At 52.2% G+C, this 19749-nt stretch overlaps 1 protein-coding gene across 11 annotated transcripts in view; it reads right to left on the reverse strand.

The window, feature by feature from the left end:
- The window catches only part of ST6GALNAC6 (ST6 N-acetylgalactosaminide alpha-2,6-sialyltransferase 6), a 22018-nt gene extending 2276 nt beyond the window's left edge, over positions 1-19742 (reverse strand). The window contains exons 1-5 of one of the 11 annotated variants that reach the window (XM_030919079.1): positions 19071-19742; positions 11303-11357; positions 9577-9667; positions 8724-8903; positions 4137-4543 (exon numbers count right to left, since the gene is read on the reverse strand). In XM_030919079.1, coding sequence (XP_030774939.1) covers positions 4137-4543; positions 8724-8903; positions 9577-9667; positions 11303-11328 — 704 coding nt within the window. In that variant the 5' untranslated portion in view covers positions 11329-11357; positions 19071-19742. Of the gene's footprint in view, positions 1-4136; positions 4544-8723; positions 8904-9576; positions 9668-11172; positions 11358-12848; positions 13621-18910; positions 19041-19070 lie in introns of those variants that run through there. The other 10 variants (XM_030919078.1, XM_030919077.1, XM_030919084.1 and 7 more) reach the window with 10 other exon arrangements.
- Between the last annotated feature and the right edge of the window lie 7 nt (positions 19743-19749).

Genomic DNA, 19749 nt, shown 5'->3' on the forward strand with positions numbered 1-19749 from the left:
GTAGGCAGAGATGGGAGCAGGTGATCCAGGGTCACCCACGTGGAGTTCCCTGGAACTCCTCCCATCCACCCATTGGGGCCCCACCCCCACTTTGGTTACCCCAAGTCCAGCCTCGTGTGGGAGCATGGCATGTGGCAGAGGGCTGTCCAGGCAGAGGTGAGGGGTGTGGAGGGAGCTCCTTTGAGGGAAAGAACAGGAACAGGGCATGCTGAAAATGAACTGTCTCCTGGGGAGCCGGGTCACAGTTGGGCAGGCTGAGTGACTATGATGATGGAGCATGCTAAAAACAGCTGTGCCCATGCTAGAAGCAGACTCCTAAGGGGAGACTAACCACATACGTTCATGCTGGAGTGACTGCAGTTCAGAGCTGGGCCTGAAGGAGTAGCCCAGAACCAAGAGCTGTGCTCACACTACAGTGGCCACCAGCCATGTGTGATTAAGATGGGCTGTCCGTGTAAATACACACTGCATTTCTTAGGTAGCATGGAAAAAAGAAGGGAGGCCAGGCGTGGTGGCTCATACTTGTGATCCCAGGGCTTCAAGACCAGCCTGGGGAACATAGTGAGACCTCATCTCTACAGAAAATTAAAACTCAGCCAGGCGCGGTGGCTCATGCCTGTACTCCTAGCACTTTGGGAGGCTGAGGTGGGTGGATCACCTGAGCTCAGTAATTCGAGATCAGCCTGGCCAACATGGCGAAACCCTGTCTCTACTAAAAATACAAAAATTAGCCAGGCATGGTGGCATGTGCTCGCAGTCACAGCTACATGGGAGACTGAGGCAGGAGAATTGCTTGAATCCAGGAGGTGGAGGTTGCAGTGAGCCGAGACTGCACCATTACACTCTGGCCTGGGCAACAGAGTGAGACTCCATCTCAAAAAAAAAAAAAAAAAATAGACTGGGTGCGGTGGCTCACGTCTGTAATCCCAGCACTTTAGGAGGCAGAGGCGGGTGGATCACAAGGTCAGGAGTTCAAGACCAGCCTGACCAACATGGTGAAATCCTGTCTCTACCAAAAATACAAAATTAGCAGGGCATGGTGGCGCATGCCTGTAATCCCAGCTACACAGGAGGCTGAGGCAGGAGAATTGCTTGAACCTGGGAGGCAAAGGTTGCAGTGAACCGAGATTGTGCCATTGCACTCCAGCCTGGGCGACAGAGTGAGACTCCATCTCAAAAAAAAAAAAAAAAAAAATTATATATATGTAAAATTAGCCAGGTGTGGTGGCACGTGCCTGTGGTCTCAGCTACCTGGGAGGCTGAGGTGGGAGGATTCTTTGAGCCTAGAAGGTTGAGGCTGCAGAGATCTGTGATCATACCACTGCACTCCAGCCTGGGTGAGAGAGTGAGACTTTATCTCAAAAACAAAAACAAAATCCTCTGGCAAAACTGACAAAGAAAAAGAGAGAGGACATAAATCACCAATATCAGGAATAAAAGAGAGAAAATTACCACCACAGACCCTATAGACATTAAAAGGATAATAAGAAAATTCTACAACCACAGACAGACATTTGACAACTTAGATAGAATGAGCCAATTCCCTAAAACCCATAAATGACCATAACTTACTCAAGATGAAATAGATAACCTGAATATCCTATAACTAATAAAGAAATTGAATTCACAGTTTAAAATCTTCTGAAAAAGAACTCTCCAGGCCGAGATACTGTCGCCGGCAAATTCTACCAAACACTTAAAGAGAAGCACAATTCTACACAGTCTCTTCCAGAAAATAGAAGAAGGAACATTTCCCAATTCATTTTATGAGGCCAGCATGACCCTGATACCAAAATCAAGCAAAAACAGCACCAAAAAAACCTACAGACCAATACCTCTCATGAACACGAACACAAAAATCTCTGATGGATATGATTTGGTAATATTTTGTATATATATAAATACATCCCTTGGCCAGGTGTAGTGGCTCACGCCTGTAATCCCAACACTTTGGGAAACTGAGGCAGGTAGATCACCTGAGGTCAGGAGTTCGAGACCAGCCTGGTCAACATAGTGAAATCCCGTCTCTACTAAAAAAATACAAAAGTTAGCCAGGCGTGGTGGGCGCGTACCTACAGTCCTAGCTACTTGGGAGGCTGAGGCAGGAGAATCGCTTGAACCCAGGAGGGGGAGGTTACAGTGAGCCGAGATCACGCCACTGCACTCCAGCCTGGGCCACAGAATAAGACTTCGTCTCAAAAAATAAATAAAATAAAAAATAAATACATACATCCCAAAGAAGTGATATTTATTCCAGAAGTGCAGAGCTGATTCAATATTCAAAAATCTTAGCCTGAGCAACACAGCAAAACTCCATCTCTACTAAAAATACAAAAATTAGCCAGGCATAATGTTGCACACCTGTACTCCCAGCTACTAGGGAGGCTGATGTGGGAGGATCACTTGAGCCTGGTAGGTGGAGGCTTCAGTGAGCCATGATCATGCCACTGCATTCCAGCCTGGGCCTCAGAGGGATACCCTATCTCAAATAAAACAAAAACAAAAATAAAAACAAAACAGTCAATATAATCCACCATATTAGTAGTCTTAAAAAAAAAACCACATGATCATATAAATTGCTACAGAAAAACATTTCATAAAATTCAATATCTTATAATAATAAAAATTATCAGGAAACTAGTAAGAGAAGGGAACTTCATCAGCCTGATAAAGGGTAGCTACAAAAAACCTACAGCTACCCCGACAAAAGTAGCTACAAAAAAACCTACGGAATCGCTTGAACTCAGGAGGTAGAGGTGCAGTGAGCCAATCAATTTCTCTTTTTTTTTCTTTTTTGAGACAGAGTCTCGCCTTGTTGCCCAGGCTGGAGTGCAATGGCGTGAGCTCAGCTCACTGAAACCTTCACTCCCGGATTCAAGCAATTCTCTTGCCTCAGCCTTCCAAGTAGCTGGGATTACAGGCACGCGCCACCACCCCCAGCCACAAAAATCAATTTCTTTTTTTTTTTTTTGAGACAGAGTCTCGCTCTGTCGCCCAGGCTGGAGTGCAGAGGCGCGATCTCGGCTCACTGCAAGCTCCGCCTCCTGGGTTCCCGCCTCAGCCTCCTGAGTAGCTGGGACTACAGGCACCCGCCACCACGCCCAGCTGATTTTTTGTATTTTTAGTAGAGACGGGGTTTCACCATGTTAGCCAGGATGGTCTCAATCTCCTGACCTCGTGATCCGCCTGCCTCGGCCTCCCAAAGTGCTGAAATTACAGGCCTGAGCCACCGCGCCCGGCCGCACAAAAATCAATTTCTGTATGCCATTTCTATATATTAGCAATTAATATTTGGGAGCAAAAAGATATTAATACCATTTATAGTAGCTCCAAAATTGTTTTAATATCTAGGTATACATCTAACAAAATATGTACAGGAGCTATATGTTGAACATATTGGGTTAAAAGAATATATTAAAGTTGCTTTTACTACTTTTTTTCTTAAAGAGATGTAAGATGTAGTCTCATTTTGTCACCCAAGCTGGAGTACAGTGGCACCATCATGGCACACTGCAGCCTCGACCTCCTGGGCTCAAGTGATCCTCCTGCCTCAGCCTCCTGATTAGCTAGGACTACAGGTACAAGCCACTGTACACAGCTATTCACTAATTTTTAACTGTGATTACTATGAAAATAAATTACATATGTGACTCACATAGACTTCTATTGGGCAGCACTGCTAGCTTTCCTAGGGAGGTTAGTCACAGCAGGGCATGCTGGGAGTGATACATACCTGGAACACAGCATGACAGGAGCAACTGTGTGCTTAAGGCAAGACATGCCGGGAACAGTCAAGATTTTACATTGGGTACACTATGGGGAGCTTCTCTCAGACAGATGCTAGGAGTGACTGCAACCTCAGAGCAGAGCATGCTGGGTGGGAGCCCTTGTGCCCTCAGAGCAAGGTATGCTACGAGGAAGCCCTCTTGGACAAACCAGGCCATGCAGAGCATGTTGGAAAGGACCCATGTGAACAGCTGGACATGAAGAGAACTCTCCTAGGAAGCCCAACCAGAGGACAGAAGGACTTGACTACCCCTCAGAGCAGTGCATGCTGGGAGCAACAGGCCCTCTGGATGGGGCATGCTGAGAAGGAGCACAGGGCTGGACAGAGGGGGCAGGCGAGAGGCTGGTACCTGTCCTTGCCCGTCTCACCCCGGAAGAGGTCGTCAAATTGCTGCATGCGGCCGGGAGAGACGGCATATGCTTCCATGTTGGGGAACGCCAGGCCTGCCCGCTGGATCACACGCACGAGGCTGCCCTGGGGCTTCTGCATTTTGCTCGGGGGCCCCCAGAAGATGAACACGGTTTCAGGGGTCCGGTTGACAAACTCCTGGGGCCTCCTCAGCACGCGGAACACACTGGAATGGGCCACGACGCGGTAGGTGGTCTTGTTGCCCACATCAGCTGAGTAGCCAGTGGTGGGCGCATCATTCATGCGGATTGTACACTCAGCCCGCTCGATCTCAGGGCCCAGCTTGGTGCCCAGCAAGTGGCTGGAGCTGCTGACAATCACACACTGGTGGCACCGAGAGGGCAGCGTCTGGGGGACAAGGGAAGTCAACATTATCATGGCCACTCTGTGCTGGGCCCTGTGCTGCATACATCCAGGCCTCCAGGACCCAGGAATTGTTATGCCCATTTTAAAGAAAGGAAAACTGAGGCCCAATCATTCAACATTCAACACACATTGATAGCAAGCTGGTTAATGGCCAAGTCCCGGGGCAGAGCAAGGAGCAAAACAGATCAGGCTTCTGCCTTCAAGAAACAGGTGGAGAGACAGATAAGAATGCACATAATACATGCCAGGAAAAATAAAAGAAAATAGTGGCAAATGGCTAGGCACGGTGGCTCACGCCTGCAATCCCAGCACTTTGGGAGGCCGAGGCAGGCAGATCACTTGAGGTCAGGAGTTTGAGACCAGCATGGCCAATATGGTGAAACCTCATCTCTACCAAAAAATACAAAAATTAGCCGGGCGTAGTGGCGCGTGCCTGTAATCACAGCTACTCAGGAGGCTGAGGCACCAGAATTGCTTGAACCTGGAGGCAGAGGTTGCAGTGAGCCTAGATTGCACCACTGCATTTAAGCCTGGGTGACAGAGCAAGACTCTGTTGAAAGAAAGAAAGGAAAGAAGAAAGAAAAGAAACAAGGAAAGGAAAGAAGAAAGAAAAAAAGAAGAAAGGAAATGAAAGGGGGGAAAAGGAAAGGAGAGGAGAGGAGAGGGAGAAGGGGAAGGGGAGAGGTGGAGAGGGGAGGGATGGGGGAGTGGGAGGGGGATAAGGAAAGGGGAGGGGGAGGGGGAGAGGAGAGGAGAATGAGAGGGAGGGGAGGGGAAGGGAGGGGAAACAGGGGCAAGTGACCAAAGAGCGACTGCAGCCGGGGCTACTTTAGAAAGGTGGCCTGGAAGGCCAGGTGCGGTGGCTCATGCCTGTAATCCCAGCACTTTGGGAGGCTGAGCCGGGCAGATCACCTGAGCTCAGGAGTTCAAGACAAGCCTGACCAACATGGAGAAACCCCATCTCTACTAAAAACACAAAATTAGCAGGGCGTGGTGGCACATGCCTGTAATCCCAGCTACTAGGGAGGCTGAGGCAGGAGAATCGCTTGAACCTGGGAGGCAGACGTTGCGGTGAGTCGAGATCACGCCACTGCACTCCAGCCTGGGCAACAAGAGTGAAATTCGGACTCAAAAAAAAAAAAGAATCTAATTTGGGAGAGGAATCTAACATAACTGACTCCATCCTGTTTCTGACCTCACAATCTAACCACCCTTGCTCATTCCTATCCATAGGCTAAACTAACTATGAGACGAATTTATTTTATAGTTTAACTCTAAAGCAAAGATGATAAAGCCCCTTCTCAAAACTGAACTCCACTTTGTTTGGGAACTAAAAATGCCTTTGTAAAGTTAATAAAAGGCCACAAGGTAACAACTGAGATAGAGGCCTGGACTCTGCTAGGATACAGGTTTAGTAAAAATCATTTGTTTTACTTATTTTCCTTTTCCGTTGTCCTATATGCATGATTGCCTGTATATAGTCAGTTCGATAGAAGGTGGTCAGTAATAATTGATTATCTCACCCCCCACATATCTTTCTGTCAAGCTGTAGGCATAAACTATAATCAGTCATTATTTCTTAGGTTGCTTTCCTGCTAAGATGTAGCTATTGTTGAATTATAACCAGTCATTGTTTCTTAATTTGCTTTTTAAAATACAGATAACATCATTGTTGTTTTTATTTTTATTTTTTATTATTTTTATTTTTTATTTTTTTGAGACAGAGTCTCGCTCTGTCGCCCAGGCTGGAGTGCAGTGGCCAGATCTCAGCTCACTGCAAGCTCCGCCTCCCGGGTTCCCGCCATTCTCCTGCCTCAGCCTCCCGAGTAGCTGGGACTACAGGCGCCTGCCACCTCGCCCGGCTAGTTTTTTGTATTTTTTAGTAGAGACGGGGTTTCACCGGGTTAGCCAGGATGGTCTCGATCTCCTGACCTCGTGATCCGCCCGTCTCGGCCTCCCAGAGTGCTGGGATTACAGGCTTGAGCCACCGCGCCGGCGTTGTTTTTAACATAGATAACATTGTTATTGTAAAACCTGAGTGTCTGAGATTCTTTTTTTTTTTTTTTTTTGAGACGGAGTTTCACTCTTGTTGCCCAGGCTGGAGTGCAATGGCACAATCTCGGCTCACTGCAACCTCTGCCTCCTGGGTTCAAGCAATTCTCCTGTCTTAGCCTCCCGAGTAGCTGGGATTACAGGCATGTACCACCACACCCGGCTAATGTTGTATTTTTAGTAGAGACGGGTTTCTCCATGTTGGTCAGGCTGGTCTCGAACTCCTGACCTCAGGTGATCTGCCTGCCTCAGCCTCCCAAAGTGCTGGGATTACAGGCATAAGCCACCGAGCCTGGCCTGAGATATTTTTCAGACCTTTCAATCTGGTAGACCAATGGATGCCAACCAGACCAGTGACCCATGGCCCCCACCCAGGAACTGACTCGGTGGGTGAAGACAGTTTCAACACCCCTATGATTTCATCCCCAACTATTCTCTAGTTCCCCTGCCTGCCAAACTATCCTTAAAAAAACCCTATCTTCCAAATTCTGGGGGAGGCAGATTTGAGAAATAATCCCTTGTCTCCTCACTTGGCTGGCCCTGCGATTGTTAAACTCTTTCTCTGCTGCAACACCTGCAGTCTCAGTGTATTGGTTTTTTCTGGGCAGCAGGCAAGAAGAATCTGTCAAGCTGTAACAGAAACGCCTCTCTGAGCTGAGATGTGAAGAATGAAGAAGGACCACCTAGGGAAACATATTCAAGGCAGGAGAAACAGCCAGCACAAAGGCTCCTCCTTTATTATGTGGAAATAAAGGTGGTATGTTGAAAACCAAAAGAAGGCTATTCAATTGGGCCAGAGTCAACAAGTGGGAGAACAGAAGGTCACAAAGTGGAGAAGTGCAGTGCCAGGATTTGAACCCAAGTCTATGTTACCACAGATCCCCAGCTCTCCAAAGTGGACATCTTCCAAAAAGCACCCATGACATTTCCACCGCACCCAGAAACAAGAACCACCTTGTTATTAAGGAAGGTATGAAAGCCACTCTGGGGCTGTTTCTCCATGGCTGAAATGAATGGGTTGGAACCACAGGCTTTCTGGGGCCTATTTTTTGCCCATGGAATTCCTATTCACCCTTTAAGGCTAAGCTCAAATGCCACCTCCCCCAAGGCAGCCTTCCCTGAGCCCTTACTCCAAGATCCAGCAACACATCCCACGTACCTCGACTGGCGTTTCCACTTTTCTGAGTGCTAGTTTTTTTGGCTTCCCCTGTGATGCTGGAAGCACTGCAAGCCAGGCTCTGTCTCTCTTTTCCACATCACCCACACTCAAGCTGTCCCATTTTTATTCCTCTTTCAAGGGTTCTTAGGGTAGAGAAAGACTCACTTAGGTGTTAACCTGTCTCCAAACACCAGCTAATGTGCCCTTTCCTAGTGAGGGTGTGTCCAGAGCCTGGGCTCTACACTCTGCATGCAAAGGCCCTGAAGAAAATATAGGAAGGTCAGTGAGGAAGGAGAAACAGGTACTACAGGGTGAACCCCAGAAATACAACCTGAATTTCATTGCTACCCAAGGCCAACAGAAGTCTCCAGGAATGACTTTGGCCTCTCCCTGCAGCTGCAACTTAGCAGGGGGTAGGAAAATACCATCTTCTTCCTTCCCTCACTCTGTAGCCTTAGACAAATGACTTCACCTCTCTGAGCCTTGGCTACTCCATCTCACCAAGGGAGATAATAATGCTGCCCTCACAGGGTTTGTCTGAGGATTACTGGTGATCAAAGTGCCTGGCACATACAGGCACTTGATAAAGGGCAGCTGGTATTATTAATGCTTTTGTGTTGTCAAATGTCCCAGTGTTCTGCTCCCAAGCCTGTGTGGGCTCCCCAGCAGAGACAGAGAGCAGTGAAAACAGAAACACATTTTCCAAAGGATTCTGATTCAGGAGATGGTAGGATATTAGCAATAAGGGTGGGGACTTGGAGAGAACTGAGGCCCAGACAGGGGCAGTGCCCTTATCCAAGATCACACAGCAAGCAGAGAGCTGAAATCACCAGAGGGAGGGCCTTAATTCCCAGGGTCCACCTTTCACTTAGGAAAGAAGAGGTGGAGGGAGTGGTGATGCTGGGCAGTGGAAAGGAGCTCCCAGGGAGCGCCCCAAAGCAGCTGCGCTACCTTGTTGCCGAGAATGGGGACATAGCCGTCGGTGATGCTCCACTTCTTGAGGTTGACAGGTCGGCGGCTACGGCCCCGCAGGGAGCCATAATGGAAGACCTCATTGGCACTGTTGGAGGTGTAGAGGATGAGGATGGTGATGAGGGCAAAGAGGATCACGAACACTGCTGACCGCTGCTCCTGGAGAGAGGAGAGGCCAGTGAGGGCCCAGCTGCCGAGCAGGCTCAGCGCCTACCTCCTTGCCACCTAACGTGCCTGGTTAACTCCTGCTTTTTGTTCCAGACCAGTTCTGGCACTACTTCCTCCAGGAAGGCCTCCTTCAGCCGCCTCAGTCCCCCCATCACAACACTGATCACACTGCATTCAAACTCCCATCCCTCCAATTAGACTGTGAGCTCTGGGACTGGGTCAGCCTTGCTCCCCACTGTATCCCAGATCCCAGGGCAGGTCCTGGAAGATGGAAGGTTCTGACATTCTCAGGGTCATGCTCCAGCTGTATCACCTTTGATCAGTGCACCCTCGCCCCATTTCCTGCTCACCTCCACCTGCCCACCCCTCTTTCTTGCACAGCACTCCACAGTCACCTCGGCTAGTCCTGACCATCACAGACAGACTAACAGGCCTGGGAGGGCAAAACTGACCCTGGGTCCAGGAATAGGCAGAAGCTTGCCCTAAGCCACTTAGAAGATCAGTGGCCAAAGCAGGGCTTAAACCTGGGTCTCCCAGGCATGGGTGGCTTCTTGAAGGGAAGAAGAGACTCACGGTAGCTGGGGTCTGGGACAGGTCCAAAGGAACCCGTTCCATGGAGGGAAGTGAGAGGCTCAACGGGGTTAAGAAATGAAGGGAGACTTACTTTGTTGCTACTCATTTCTCTCCGGCGTCTGCTGAAGGGTAGGTGTCGGCGTCCTGTAGGTGGCCCTGGGGGCAGGGATGTGGGTTCACACCTGCAAGCCACCAGAAAGGGTTATTATGGCTTCAGTGTCCTCCTTTGGGTCCAGCAAGCCAAAGGCTACACCTTCTCGGCCCCCCACTAGTTCTTCTATGCACCTAGAACTTTAAGGCTCAAGACTGTATCCATTTTGCAGATGGAGACACTGAGGGCCAGAAAGGCCAGGAATCTGCCTGAGGTCATACAGCCTGGTGGCAGCAGAGCCCTGCCCATTCTCCTCCTTGAGCAGGGGCCTTCCCACACCAAGGCAGCTGGCAGGGCCAAAGCTGGCTCCCCTGCTGGAGGACCTGACCTCCACGCAGCAGGATCCCCATTCACACCCTGCTCTAAATTCTGCCTTGGGTCCCTGTGGCGTCAGAATAAAACAATACCTCTTGTAGGCCCCCAAACTCCTCTGCTCTGACTGCCTCTCAGGTTAGCCTGGAACACCCTCCCTCCTACGGCCTTCTGACTCCCACTCATCCTCCAAGCCTGGCATGGACCAGGAACTCCCCTAGGTCCTCCCGTCCCCCTAGGCTAAGAGCTGCCTGCGGGGTACAGCCCACCCAGGTCCTCACTCAGTTTCCCCTGTGCCTCCACAGCCACGGATATGCAGGAATACTACTGAATGAACTAATACATTAACAAGCAGTATCTCTTGGGGGCTAAGAGCACAGATTCAAGTCTGAGAGGCTCGGTTCTAGTCCAGGTTCGGCAGTCTCTGCCAGGGCTGACTCCTCATCTGTCAAATGGCTGTAATCACAATCTCAGGGGGTGGCTGGGGGGCCTCTGGAAGCTGGCAGTGAGGAGGCCGGCCCAGTTCTGCTCCGCACACCCCAATCGCTCCCTCTCCCACCACCCAAAACTCAGCTCCTTTCCAGACTTCCACTTCCCCACCTGTGAAAGGGAAAATGTACTGTGTCCAGCCTACCTCCAGCAGACAGGCCAGGGGGCAGGGCAGGCAGGAGTGCAGAGGGAGGAAACTGGGGCTTAGGGGGCCCTCCTCAGTTCCGTCCCCTCCTCCAGGGGCCTCTCAGTTCCTGTCACTCTCTGAGCCCTTTGACCTAGCCGCTGTTTACTCCTACACGGCCACGAGGAAGAGCCAGAGAACCTCGTGCCAGAGGCGGCTTGGCACACACACCTCCCTCCTGAATGGTTAGATCCTGGCCCCGCCCCCTCCGCAACCCCGCCCCCTCCCCATGGGAGCCCCCCTCATCCCAAGTTCGGTTTCAGGTTTCTCCAGCATGGGCCCTTCACAGCCAGTCAGGGAGACCCGGACTCCCATCTAGTCCAGACCCCGCGGTACACAGCAGAAAACCGGGCCTCATCAGAAGCGAGGAGCGGTTTGTTCTTGTCCTCACAGACCGTTAGAGCAAAAGACAGGAGTCCAGAATCCTGGGGTGGCCCCATCAGCCCTGAGACCTCGGCATTCAATGCGCCCAGGGGTCCAGCCGCCTCTATCTTATTACGCGTGGCCACCCTTTCCTGCGGATGCCCTCTGCCCGCCCCCCACTTTCCCACCTTTGCCCGAGCTGTGCCCTCAGCTAGGACCAGCGTCCCCCTGGTCCGCCCCGTCACAATCCTGCTCTGAGAAGGCCATGGTCAGTACAGCATGTCAGGTGCCCGTGCGAATTCCGGTTTCACCACTTACTGGCTGGGGGGCCTCGAACAAGCCATGTGACCTCTCTGAGCCTCAGTTTCCTCATCTGTGAAATGGGAACAATAAGAGTCGGTAACTCAGGGAGTTGTTGGAAGGATTCAAACAGATGTGGCAAGGGACACGCGGGGCTTGAAAGTGCTCCCACGTTGGCCGGGCACGGTGGCTCACGCCTGTAATCCCAGCACTTTGGGAGGCCGAGGTGGGCAGATCACCAGGTGAAGAGATCGAGACCATCCTGGCCAACATGGTGAAACCCCGTCTCTACCAAAAATACAAAAATGAGCTGGGCATGGTGGCGGGTGCCTGTAGCCCCAGCTACTCTGGAGGCTGAGGCAGGAGAACCGCTTGAACCCGGGAGGCGGAGGTTGCAGTGAACGGAGATGGTGCCACTGCACTCCAGTCTGGCGACAGAGCGAGACTCTGTCTCAAAAACAAAAACAAAAACAAAATAAAATGAAAGAAAGAAAAGAAAGTGCCCCCACAATGCCAACAGCTGTTAGTCTTGCGGTTAATCACTGTTCAAGTCCCGCCTCTCCAGTGTGTCAGTGAAACACTCCTCCCCTGACCCCAGTGCGGCGACTTTCCCGGAATATCAAGGAATATGTGTGGGAATACGTTCTAAGCATCACCCACGCGCTGAATCAAGACAATGCATGGTAGGAGCCCTTGTTGTCCATTTCACAGATAAGGAGACTGAGGTTCAGAGAGGCAAAGCGCCTTGCGGGGCCGCCCAGAGCCGGCTTGAGAGCCTTGTTTACAGGCTCGTTTACAGGGAGCAGCCCAGGGCTGAGCCTGACTTCGTCTCCCTGGAGGATCCCCCCTTGGCTGGAACGGGTCAGAGGCCATGGAGTGTGTGCCCAGGACGTGGCTCGGCACCGGCACCGGCACCGGGGCGGGGGTCTGGGGGCCTGTTGAGGAGCGGCTTGCTCAGGCTGGGGAGGTGGCAGCCTCGATCGCTGGCCCAGGAGCATGGACTCAGCCCAAGGCTGGACGTGCAGGCGAGCTGAGCAGTAGCCGAGGGTGGGGGCCGCACACTGCCCTCTGTTTGGGGGTTTTCCTTCTTCCAGCCCCGGGAGTCCTCCCGCAGATCGGGACGCCCCCACGAACCCGCGAGGGAGGAGGGCTCCAGGGAGAAGTGGGAGGGTGGCTCCTAATTCCGAGACGATGGGGGACGCCGAACCCGTGGGTCCACCTTGTGGGGGGCTCACCCAGCGCGCCCCTCGCGCCAACCCCCTCCCCAACTCCTGCACTCTGGGGGTCCGGAGCCCTAACCCCAGCTGGGAAGAAAAGAGAGGCAGGACCGCTGACGGGGTAGTCGGCGGCAAGAGGCCCAGCGGACCCCGCGACAGCCCCTGGGCGCGAGGACCGGGACTTCAGGGCGCGGCTACCAAGGGGGAAGGGGTCTAGGGGTGCCGCCGGGGGCCCCGTATCCATCCCCATCCCTGGCGATTATCGATCTCCTCTCCCGGCGCCCTCAGCCCCAGCCCCCGCCCCCGCCCCCGCCCCCGCGACCAGCTCCCTCTAGACGCCTGCTCACCTCCGGCGGGGAGCGCCCGGCCCCCCGCGGCCCCCGAACCCCCTCACATGGCGCCGGGAGCCGAGCGCCGGGGTCCGCGCTCCTCAGGCCGCCCAGGCCCCGCCGCACCCGCGGCCCGCCGGGTCCTAGCGCCGCCGTCACGGCCCGGCTCGGGCCTGGGAGGTGGGCGGAGCCTCGGGTGGCTCCGCCCACGGGCGACGCGGGAGGGGAAGGGAAAAGGGAGGAGAACCCGGGTGCCGCCGCCGCGTGAGCGCCTCAGTCATCCCACTGGGCAACCCGGGGTGACCACCAAAATACAACAGCCTTTCGGCTCCCTGTAGTGTGGATCAGGCCCACTTCTAGCTCTTTATTGCCACCATGACCCCGGATGGGGAAACTGAGTTCCGGAGCACGCTGTGCTTGGACTCAGTGGAGTTTCTCCCTGGGCTCCCCACCAACGGCCTCCAGCTCCCTGCCTTGCACCCTGGGCAAGTAGTCACCAGGGCAAACTCAGGGTTCACCCTCAGATTCAAGTTCCGTTCTGCCATTCGCCAGCTGTGCGGCCTTAGCGCATAACTTTCCTTCTCCCTGCCTCTGGAAAATAGGGAGAAGGACAACTTCACACAGCTGGAAAAACTTAAAATGTTCCTTCTTGTAATTACCAGGATATCCATGACATCACTCTACGTGATAGGGAAAAATAACTTAAGTAGCTATTGCTAGGGGACTGCTTTTTATTTTTATTTTTATTTTGAGACAGAGTCTCGCTCTGTCGCCCAGGCTGGAGTGCAGTGGCCGGATCTCAGCTCACTGCAAGCTCCGCCTCCTGGATTCAGGCCATTCTCCTGCCTCAGCCTCCCGAGTAGCTGGGACTACAGGCGCCTCGCCCAGCTAGGTTTTGTATTTTTTTAGTAGAGACGGGGGTTTCACCGTGTTAGCCAGGATGGTCTCGATCTCCTGACCTCGTGATCCGCCCGTCTCGGCCTCCCAAAGTGCTGGGATTACAGGCTTGAGCCACCGCGCCCGGCCTGGGACTGCTTAAGTTAAGGCACAGCCTGCCGAAGTAAGTGCACGAGGAGGCTGTTAAAATGAAGGATGCGGGCCAGGAGCGGTGGCTCACGCCTGTAATCTCAGCACTTTGAGAGGTCGAGGCAGGTGCATCACCTGAGGTCAGGAGTTTCAGACCAGCCTGGCCAACATGGAGAAACCCCGCCTCTACTAAAGATACAAAATTAGCCTGGTGTAGTGGAGCACGCCTGTAATCCCACCTACTCCGGAGGCTGAGGCAGGAGAATCGCTTGAACCTGGAAGGCAGAGGTTGCGGTGAGCCGAGATCGCGCCATTGCACTTCAGCCTGGGCAACAAAAGCGAAACTCTGTCTCAAAACAAAAAAACAAAAAACAAAACAAAACAAACAAAACCAAAAGGAAAGGTGCAGGTCAGTATGCCTTGGCAGGAAAGCATGGCCGGGATATTTACAGGATATTTACCTGAAGAAAGCAAGTTAAAGAACTGCCAGCCAGGCCCAGTGGCTGTAATCCCAGCACTTTGGGAGGCTGAGGCGGGTGGATCACCTGAGGTCACGAGTTAGAGACCAGCCTAGCCCACATGATGAAACCACCACCACCCCCTTCCCCCGCCACCCCCGCCTCCCGTCTCTATTAAAAATACACAAATTAGCGAGGCGTTGTGGCGGGCCCTTGTAACCCCAGCTACCCCGGAGGCTGAGGCAGGAGAATCGCTTGAACCCGGGAGGCAGAGATTGCAGTGAGCCCAGATCATGCCATTGCACTCCAGCCTCCAGCCTGGGCAACAAGAGCTAAACTCCCTCTCAAAAAAAAAAAAAAAAAGAAAAGAAAAGAAAAAAGAACTGTCTTGGAAACAAAGTCCTAAACATTTGCATTCCACAGCTGAGTAAACATGCCCTGGAGAAATTCTTGCAGATGTGCCCAAGGAGGTTCATAGCAGCATCGCTTGAAATAATACAAAACGGGGGAAAACCCCAAATATCCATCAACAAGAGAATGGAATTGTTTTACACAATGGAAGGTTCACACTGTGGAATAATACGTAACAGGGTAAAATGAATGATCTACAATTACATGGATGAATCTTAGAGACACAAGGAGTGAAAAAGAGGTCTGGGAAGATGAGTAAAAACTACACAATAGAGGCTGGGCACGGTAGCTCACGCCTGTAATCTCAGCAGTTTGGGAGGCGCAGGCGGGCAGATCACTTGAGGTCAGGAGTTCGAGACCAGCCTGGCCAACATGGTGAAACTCTTTTAAAAATACAAATAAATTAGCCGGGTGTGGTGGCACATGCCTACTTGGAACATGCTACTTAATCCCAGATACTTGGAAGGCTGAGGCAGGAGAATCGCTTGAACCTGGCAGGCGGGAGGCAGAGGTTGCATTGACCGAGATCGCGCCACTGCACTCCAACCTGGGCAACAGAGCGAGATTCCATCTCAAAAATAAATAAATAAATAAATAAATAAATAAAAGCAAAGTCAAGAACAATGGGGGAGGAATCAAAGAGGTATGCAAGTTAAAACAGTGGTCTTTAAGTGGGGACTGAGGTCATGAGGTTCATGATATTTTTATGCCTTATAACTTTCAAATATGACACCATATCACAGTATTTTAAAAGATGAAAAAAATAAGGAAATGCTTTTTGCCTATCACAGTGATTAGTGTTTTTGGGTTTTTGCTTGTTTTTTTTTTTTTTTTTTTTTTTTTTGAGGCGGAGTCTCGCTCTGTCGCCCAGGCTGGAGTGCAGTGGCCGGATCTCAGCTCACTGCAAGCTCTGCCTCCCGGATTTAGGCCATTCTCCTGCTTCAGCCTCCCGAGTAACTGGGACTACAGGCGCCCGCCAAGTCGTCCGGCTAGTTTTTGTATTTTTAGTAGAGACGAGGTTTTACCGTGTTAGCCAGGATGGTCTCGATCGCCTGACCTCGTGATCCGCCCGTCTCAGCCTCCCAAAGTGCTGGGAATACAGGCTTGAGCCACCGCGCCCGGCCTTTTTGCTTGTTTTTTATTGAGATGAAGTCTCCCTCTGTCACCCTGGCTGGAGTGCAATGGCTCAATCTCGGCTCACTGCAATCTCCGCCTCCTGGGTTCAAGCGATTCTCCTGCCTCAGCCTGCTGAGTAGCTGGGACTACAGGGGCGGGCCACCACACCCAGCTAATTTTTTTTGTATTTTTAGTAGAGATGGGGTTTCGCCACATTGGCCAAACTGGTCTCGAACTCTTGACCTCAGGTGATCCGCCTGTCTCAGTCTTCCAAAGTGCTGGGATTACAGGTGTGAGCCATCGCACCCGGCCAGTGATTAGGGTTAATAGTGGTTATTTCTGGAATGATGGGATCTGGGGCTGCTTTTTTTTTTCTTTTGGATTAACTGTATTTTTCCAAAAATTTTAAGATAATGGTCACATTATTATTATTATTATTATTATTATGAGATGGAGTTTCACTCTTGTTGCCCAGGCTGGAGTATAATAGTGTGATCTCGGCTCACTGAAACCTTGCCTCCCAGTTCAAGTGATTCTCCTGCTTCAGCCTTCTGAGTAGCTGGGACTACAGGTGTGTGCCACCACGGTCGGCTAATTTTGTATTTTTAGTAGAGATGGGGTTTTTTTAAAAATGTATTTTTATATTTTTAAAAATGTATTTTTTGGCCGGGCGCGGTGGCTCAAGCCTGTAATCTCAGCACTTTGGGAGGCCGAGACGGGCAGATCACGAGGTCAGGAGATCGAGACCATCCTGACTAACACGGTGAAACCCCGTCTCTACTAAAAAATACAAAAAACTAGCCGGGCGAGGTGGCGGTCGCCTGTAGGCCCAGCTACTCAGGAGGCTGAGGCAGGAGAATGGCGTAAACCCGGGACGTGGAGCTTGCAGTGAGCTGAGATCCGGCCACTGCACTCCAGCCTGGGCGACAGAGCGAGACTCCCTCTCAAAATATATATATATATATATATATTTTTTTAATTTCTAAAAGCAAACTGCAATATATAGCATGTTTTTTTTTGCTTGCTTTTTTTTTTTTTTTTTTTTTTTTTTGAGACAGTCTTGCTCTGTCTCCCAGGCTGAAGTGCAGTGGCGCTATCTCAGCTTCCTGTAAGCTCCGCCTCCCAGGTTCATGCCATTCTCCTGCCTCAGCCTCTCGAGTAGCTGGGACTACAGCCGCCTACTACCAAGCCCGGCTAATTTTTTGTATTTTTAGTAGAGACGGGGTTTCACCGTGTTAGCCAGGATGGTCTCGATCTCCTGACCTCGTGATCCACCTGCCTCGGCCTCCCAAAGTGCTGGGATGACAGGCGTGAGCCACTGCATCCGGCCTTTGCTTGCTTTTTAAAATTATACAACTATGCATAGTATTTGTAAATGCACACAGAAGGTGTCTGGAAAGGCCCACTAGGACTCCACCTGCAGTTGATTCCCTGTTGAAGTGAAGGCGGGTCAGGACGGTTGGGAGTTGCCTTCACTTTTCCCCTTATAAACTTGTAGGTTGTTTGTGTTGTACTTATATGGGAAGCCTTAATAACACTTTGTTTCCAGTTAAAACAAAAGTCAGCAGTCCTCCAGGGGACAGCCTTTAGGCAGTTAAGGCACTGCCCACCAGGCAGGGAGGGGGTGGCCCGCAAGGGTGGGTTTGAGGCTTCCTGCCCACCTCCATCCGCTTCCTGAGCCTCAAACCAAGCCCTACCCATGGCCCTCCTAGGTCGCTGACCCCGCCCTACAAGCGACAGGATGGAAAACCACAGAGTGGGGGCAGGGCAGTCAGGCAGGAGGCCTGATGAACTCGACTTCTGAGGACTCAGAGGAACACCTCTAGCCCAAGGCCACCCAGGGGGTTGGGGGCTGAACCAGGGAAGGAAACATCCTGTCCCCAGCCCTTCTCACTAACCCAGGCCAGTGACCCAAATCAAACACCCAGAAGTGAGAGGGTGCTTTGGCCCTGCTCCTGGACGGCATCCGGACGTGAAGCTGCCTGTCCCACCTGCCATGTCTCTGGGCCCAGGCTCGCTCCAGCAGGATTTGCTTCAGGCCTGGCTTCCCTTCTTGAGCCTCAAGAATGACAGTAACCATCTCAATAATAGTAATAACAGGGATGAGAAACAGAATGGCTTACTCTGTGCCAGGCACTTTGCAAACACACCTCATTGAATCCTTAAGGTGGCCTATGAGTTGGGTATTGAGGTTAACCCACTTTCCAGAGGAAGAAACTGAGATTCAGAGAACACGCACGTGGCGGGGTTGTTTCCACTAGGCCTGCCTGTTTAATAACCACAGACATGTTCTACACGGAAGCCTTGGGCCTGTGAGAGCCAGGCCAGGCCACACCAGGACGTTCCTGCATGGTGGCTGTGGCCAGTCCTCGTGGGCCTCCCCCGCAGCCGTTCCCCCACGGTCTGGGAGAGCTGGCCTCTGCTCTGACCCTTCCTGCCCCAGGGGTAGGAGAGGCCCGTGTACCCCCCTGCTTCCTGACCCTTAGCAAACTTCTTTGAGCTGTTAGGATTTTTCCCTTCCATGGTATTCTGGAAAGAGCCCTAAGAGACCCCCTCACCTGCCCCAGCTCCCAATTCAAAGAGACCAAGATCAAGGGCCAGAGAGAGAATAGAACTTGCCCAAGACTCCGCAGCGGGTCCTGGGCAGAGCCAGTCCACGAGCCAGGCCTGGGGATTCTGGCCTCCCTCCCTCTGGGCTTTTGCCTAGGGGAGGGGCTTCTGGAGAGGTGAGGCCTGTGAGAGTGGCAGGCAGGTGGGGGCCTGCACACAGGGCCTGCTCCACAGGCTAGGACCTGGGCTCCCAGCCAGAGGGTCTGGAACAAGGAAGTACTGCCTGTTCCCCCACAGAGGCTGGAGAGGGCAGACGGGCCTAGATGAGCCTAGACGCTGGGGCCCACCAGTCCCCCAAAGCCAGATGTTCCTGTCCTCACCTGAGTGTGTGAGGATTTTTGTTTCATTTTTTTCCTTACAAGGTGAAGGTGTGTGAAATGTGAGCTGAGCTCTGGGCCTGGCCCCATGGCCCTACTAAGGAAAAGGCCCCTTAGGACACCTCCGGGCTGTGAGGCTTACCTGGCTTCCCCTCTGGGTTTGGAGGAAGTAGCGTAGGTCCCTAGCCAGTCTGCAGAGGGGCGAAGGAACCAGGGTATGAACAGGACAACAGAGGCCCAAAGTGTGGCTGCAGATCCACGTGATCCCGGGGGCTGTGGGGAGGCTCCTGCTGTGGGCTCACCTCAAGGCAGCTGCAGGAACCGCTGTGGCAAAAGCAGTCTTCGGTTTCCTGGTCAAGACAGCTTTCAGCAGACCCCGAGCCAGCCACCAGACCTGTCAAGGATCATCTCCGTCTGCCTGGAGGAAGTGACTGACGATCACTCCTTCCAGGTCACCACCCCTAGAAAGACACAGGATCTGGGCCAACCCAGCAGCAAATACCCCACCCAAGGGCAGAGCCAGGTTAGAGGAGCCTGTGTGTCCTGGGCCCAAGGGCTGGTCAGCCTCTTCCCAGGGGATGGAGGAGGAAGAGAAGGCAGCCTCCCAGGAGTAAGTAGAATTCAAATCCCATCAGAGCCAGCAGACCTTGGGCCTTGGACACCCAAGAAGAGGCAGGGAGTAGGGAGACAACCTATGAGGCAGGGGCTTCCTGCCATCTGTCACCACGAAGGAAGGGCAGGGCCAGCCGAGGTAGACGAACCCCACGAAAAATGCTGGCTCCACATGTCAAGTGCCTGCCATGTCATAAGCCACAGGGACAGTCCACTGTCTGAATCTGTGAGGTGGGGACTATTTTAACCTTTTACAGATGACAGAATAGGCCCAGAGAGGGGCACTAATCTGCCAGGACTCCAACAGCAGAAAGTGGGGCCAGAAAGAAGTCAGGCCTTGACTCCAGGGGCCCCCCCTGAGCCCGGAAA

The sequence above is a fragment of the Rhinopithecus roxellana genome, chromosome 16 (assembly GCF_007565055.1).
Source record: "Rhinopithecus roxellana isolate Shanxi Qingling chromosome 16, ASM756505v1, whole genome shotgun sequence".
In the NCBI taxonomy this organism is placed as follows: domain Eukaryota; kingdom Metazoa; phylum Chordata; class Mammalia; order Primates; family Cercopithecidae; genus Rhinopithecus; species Rhinopithecus roxellana.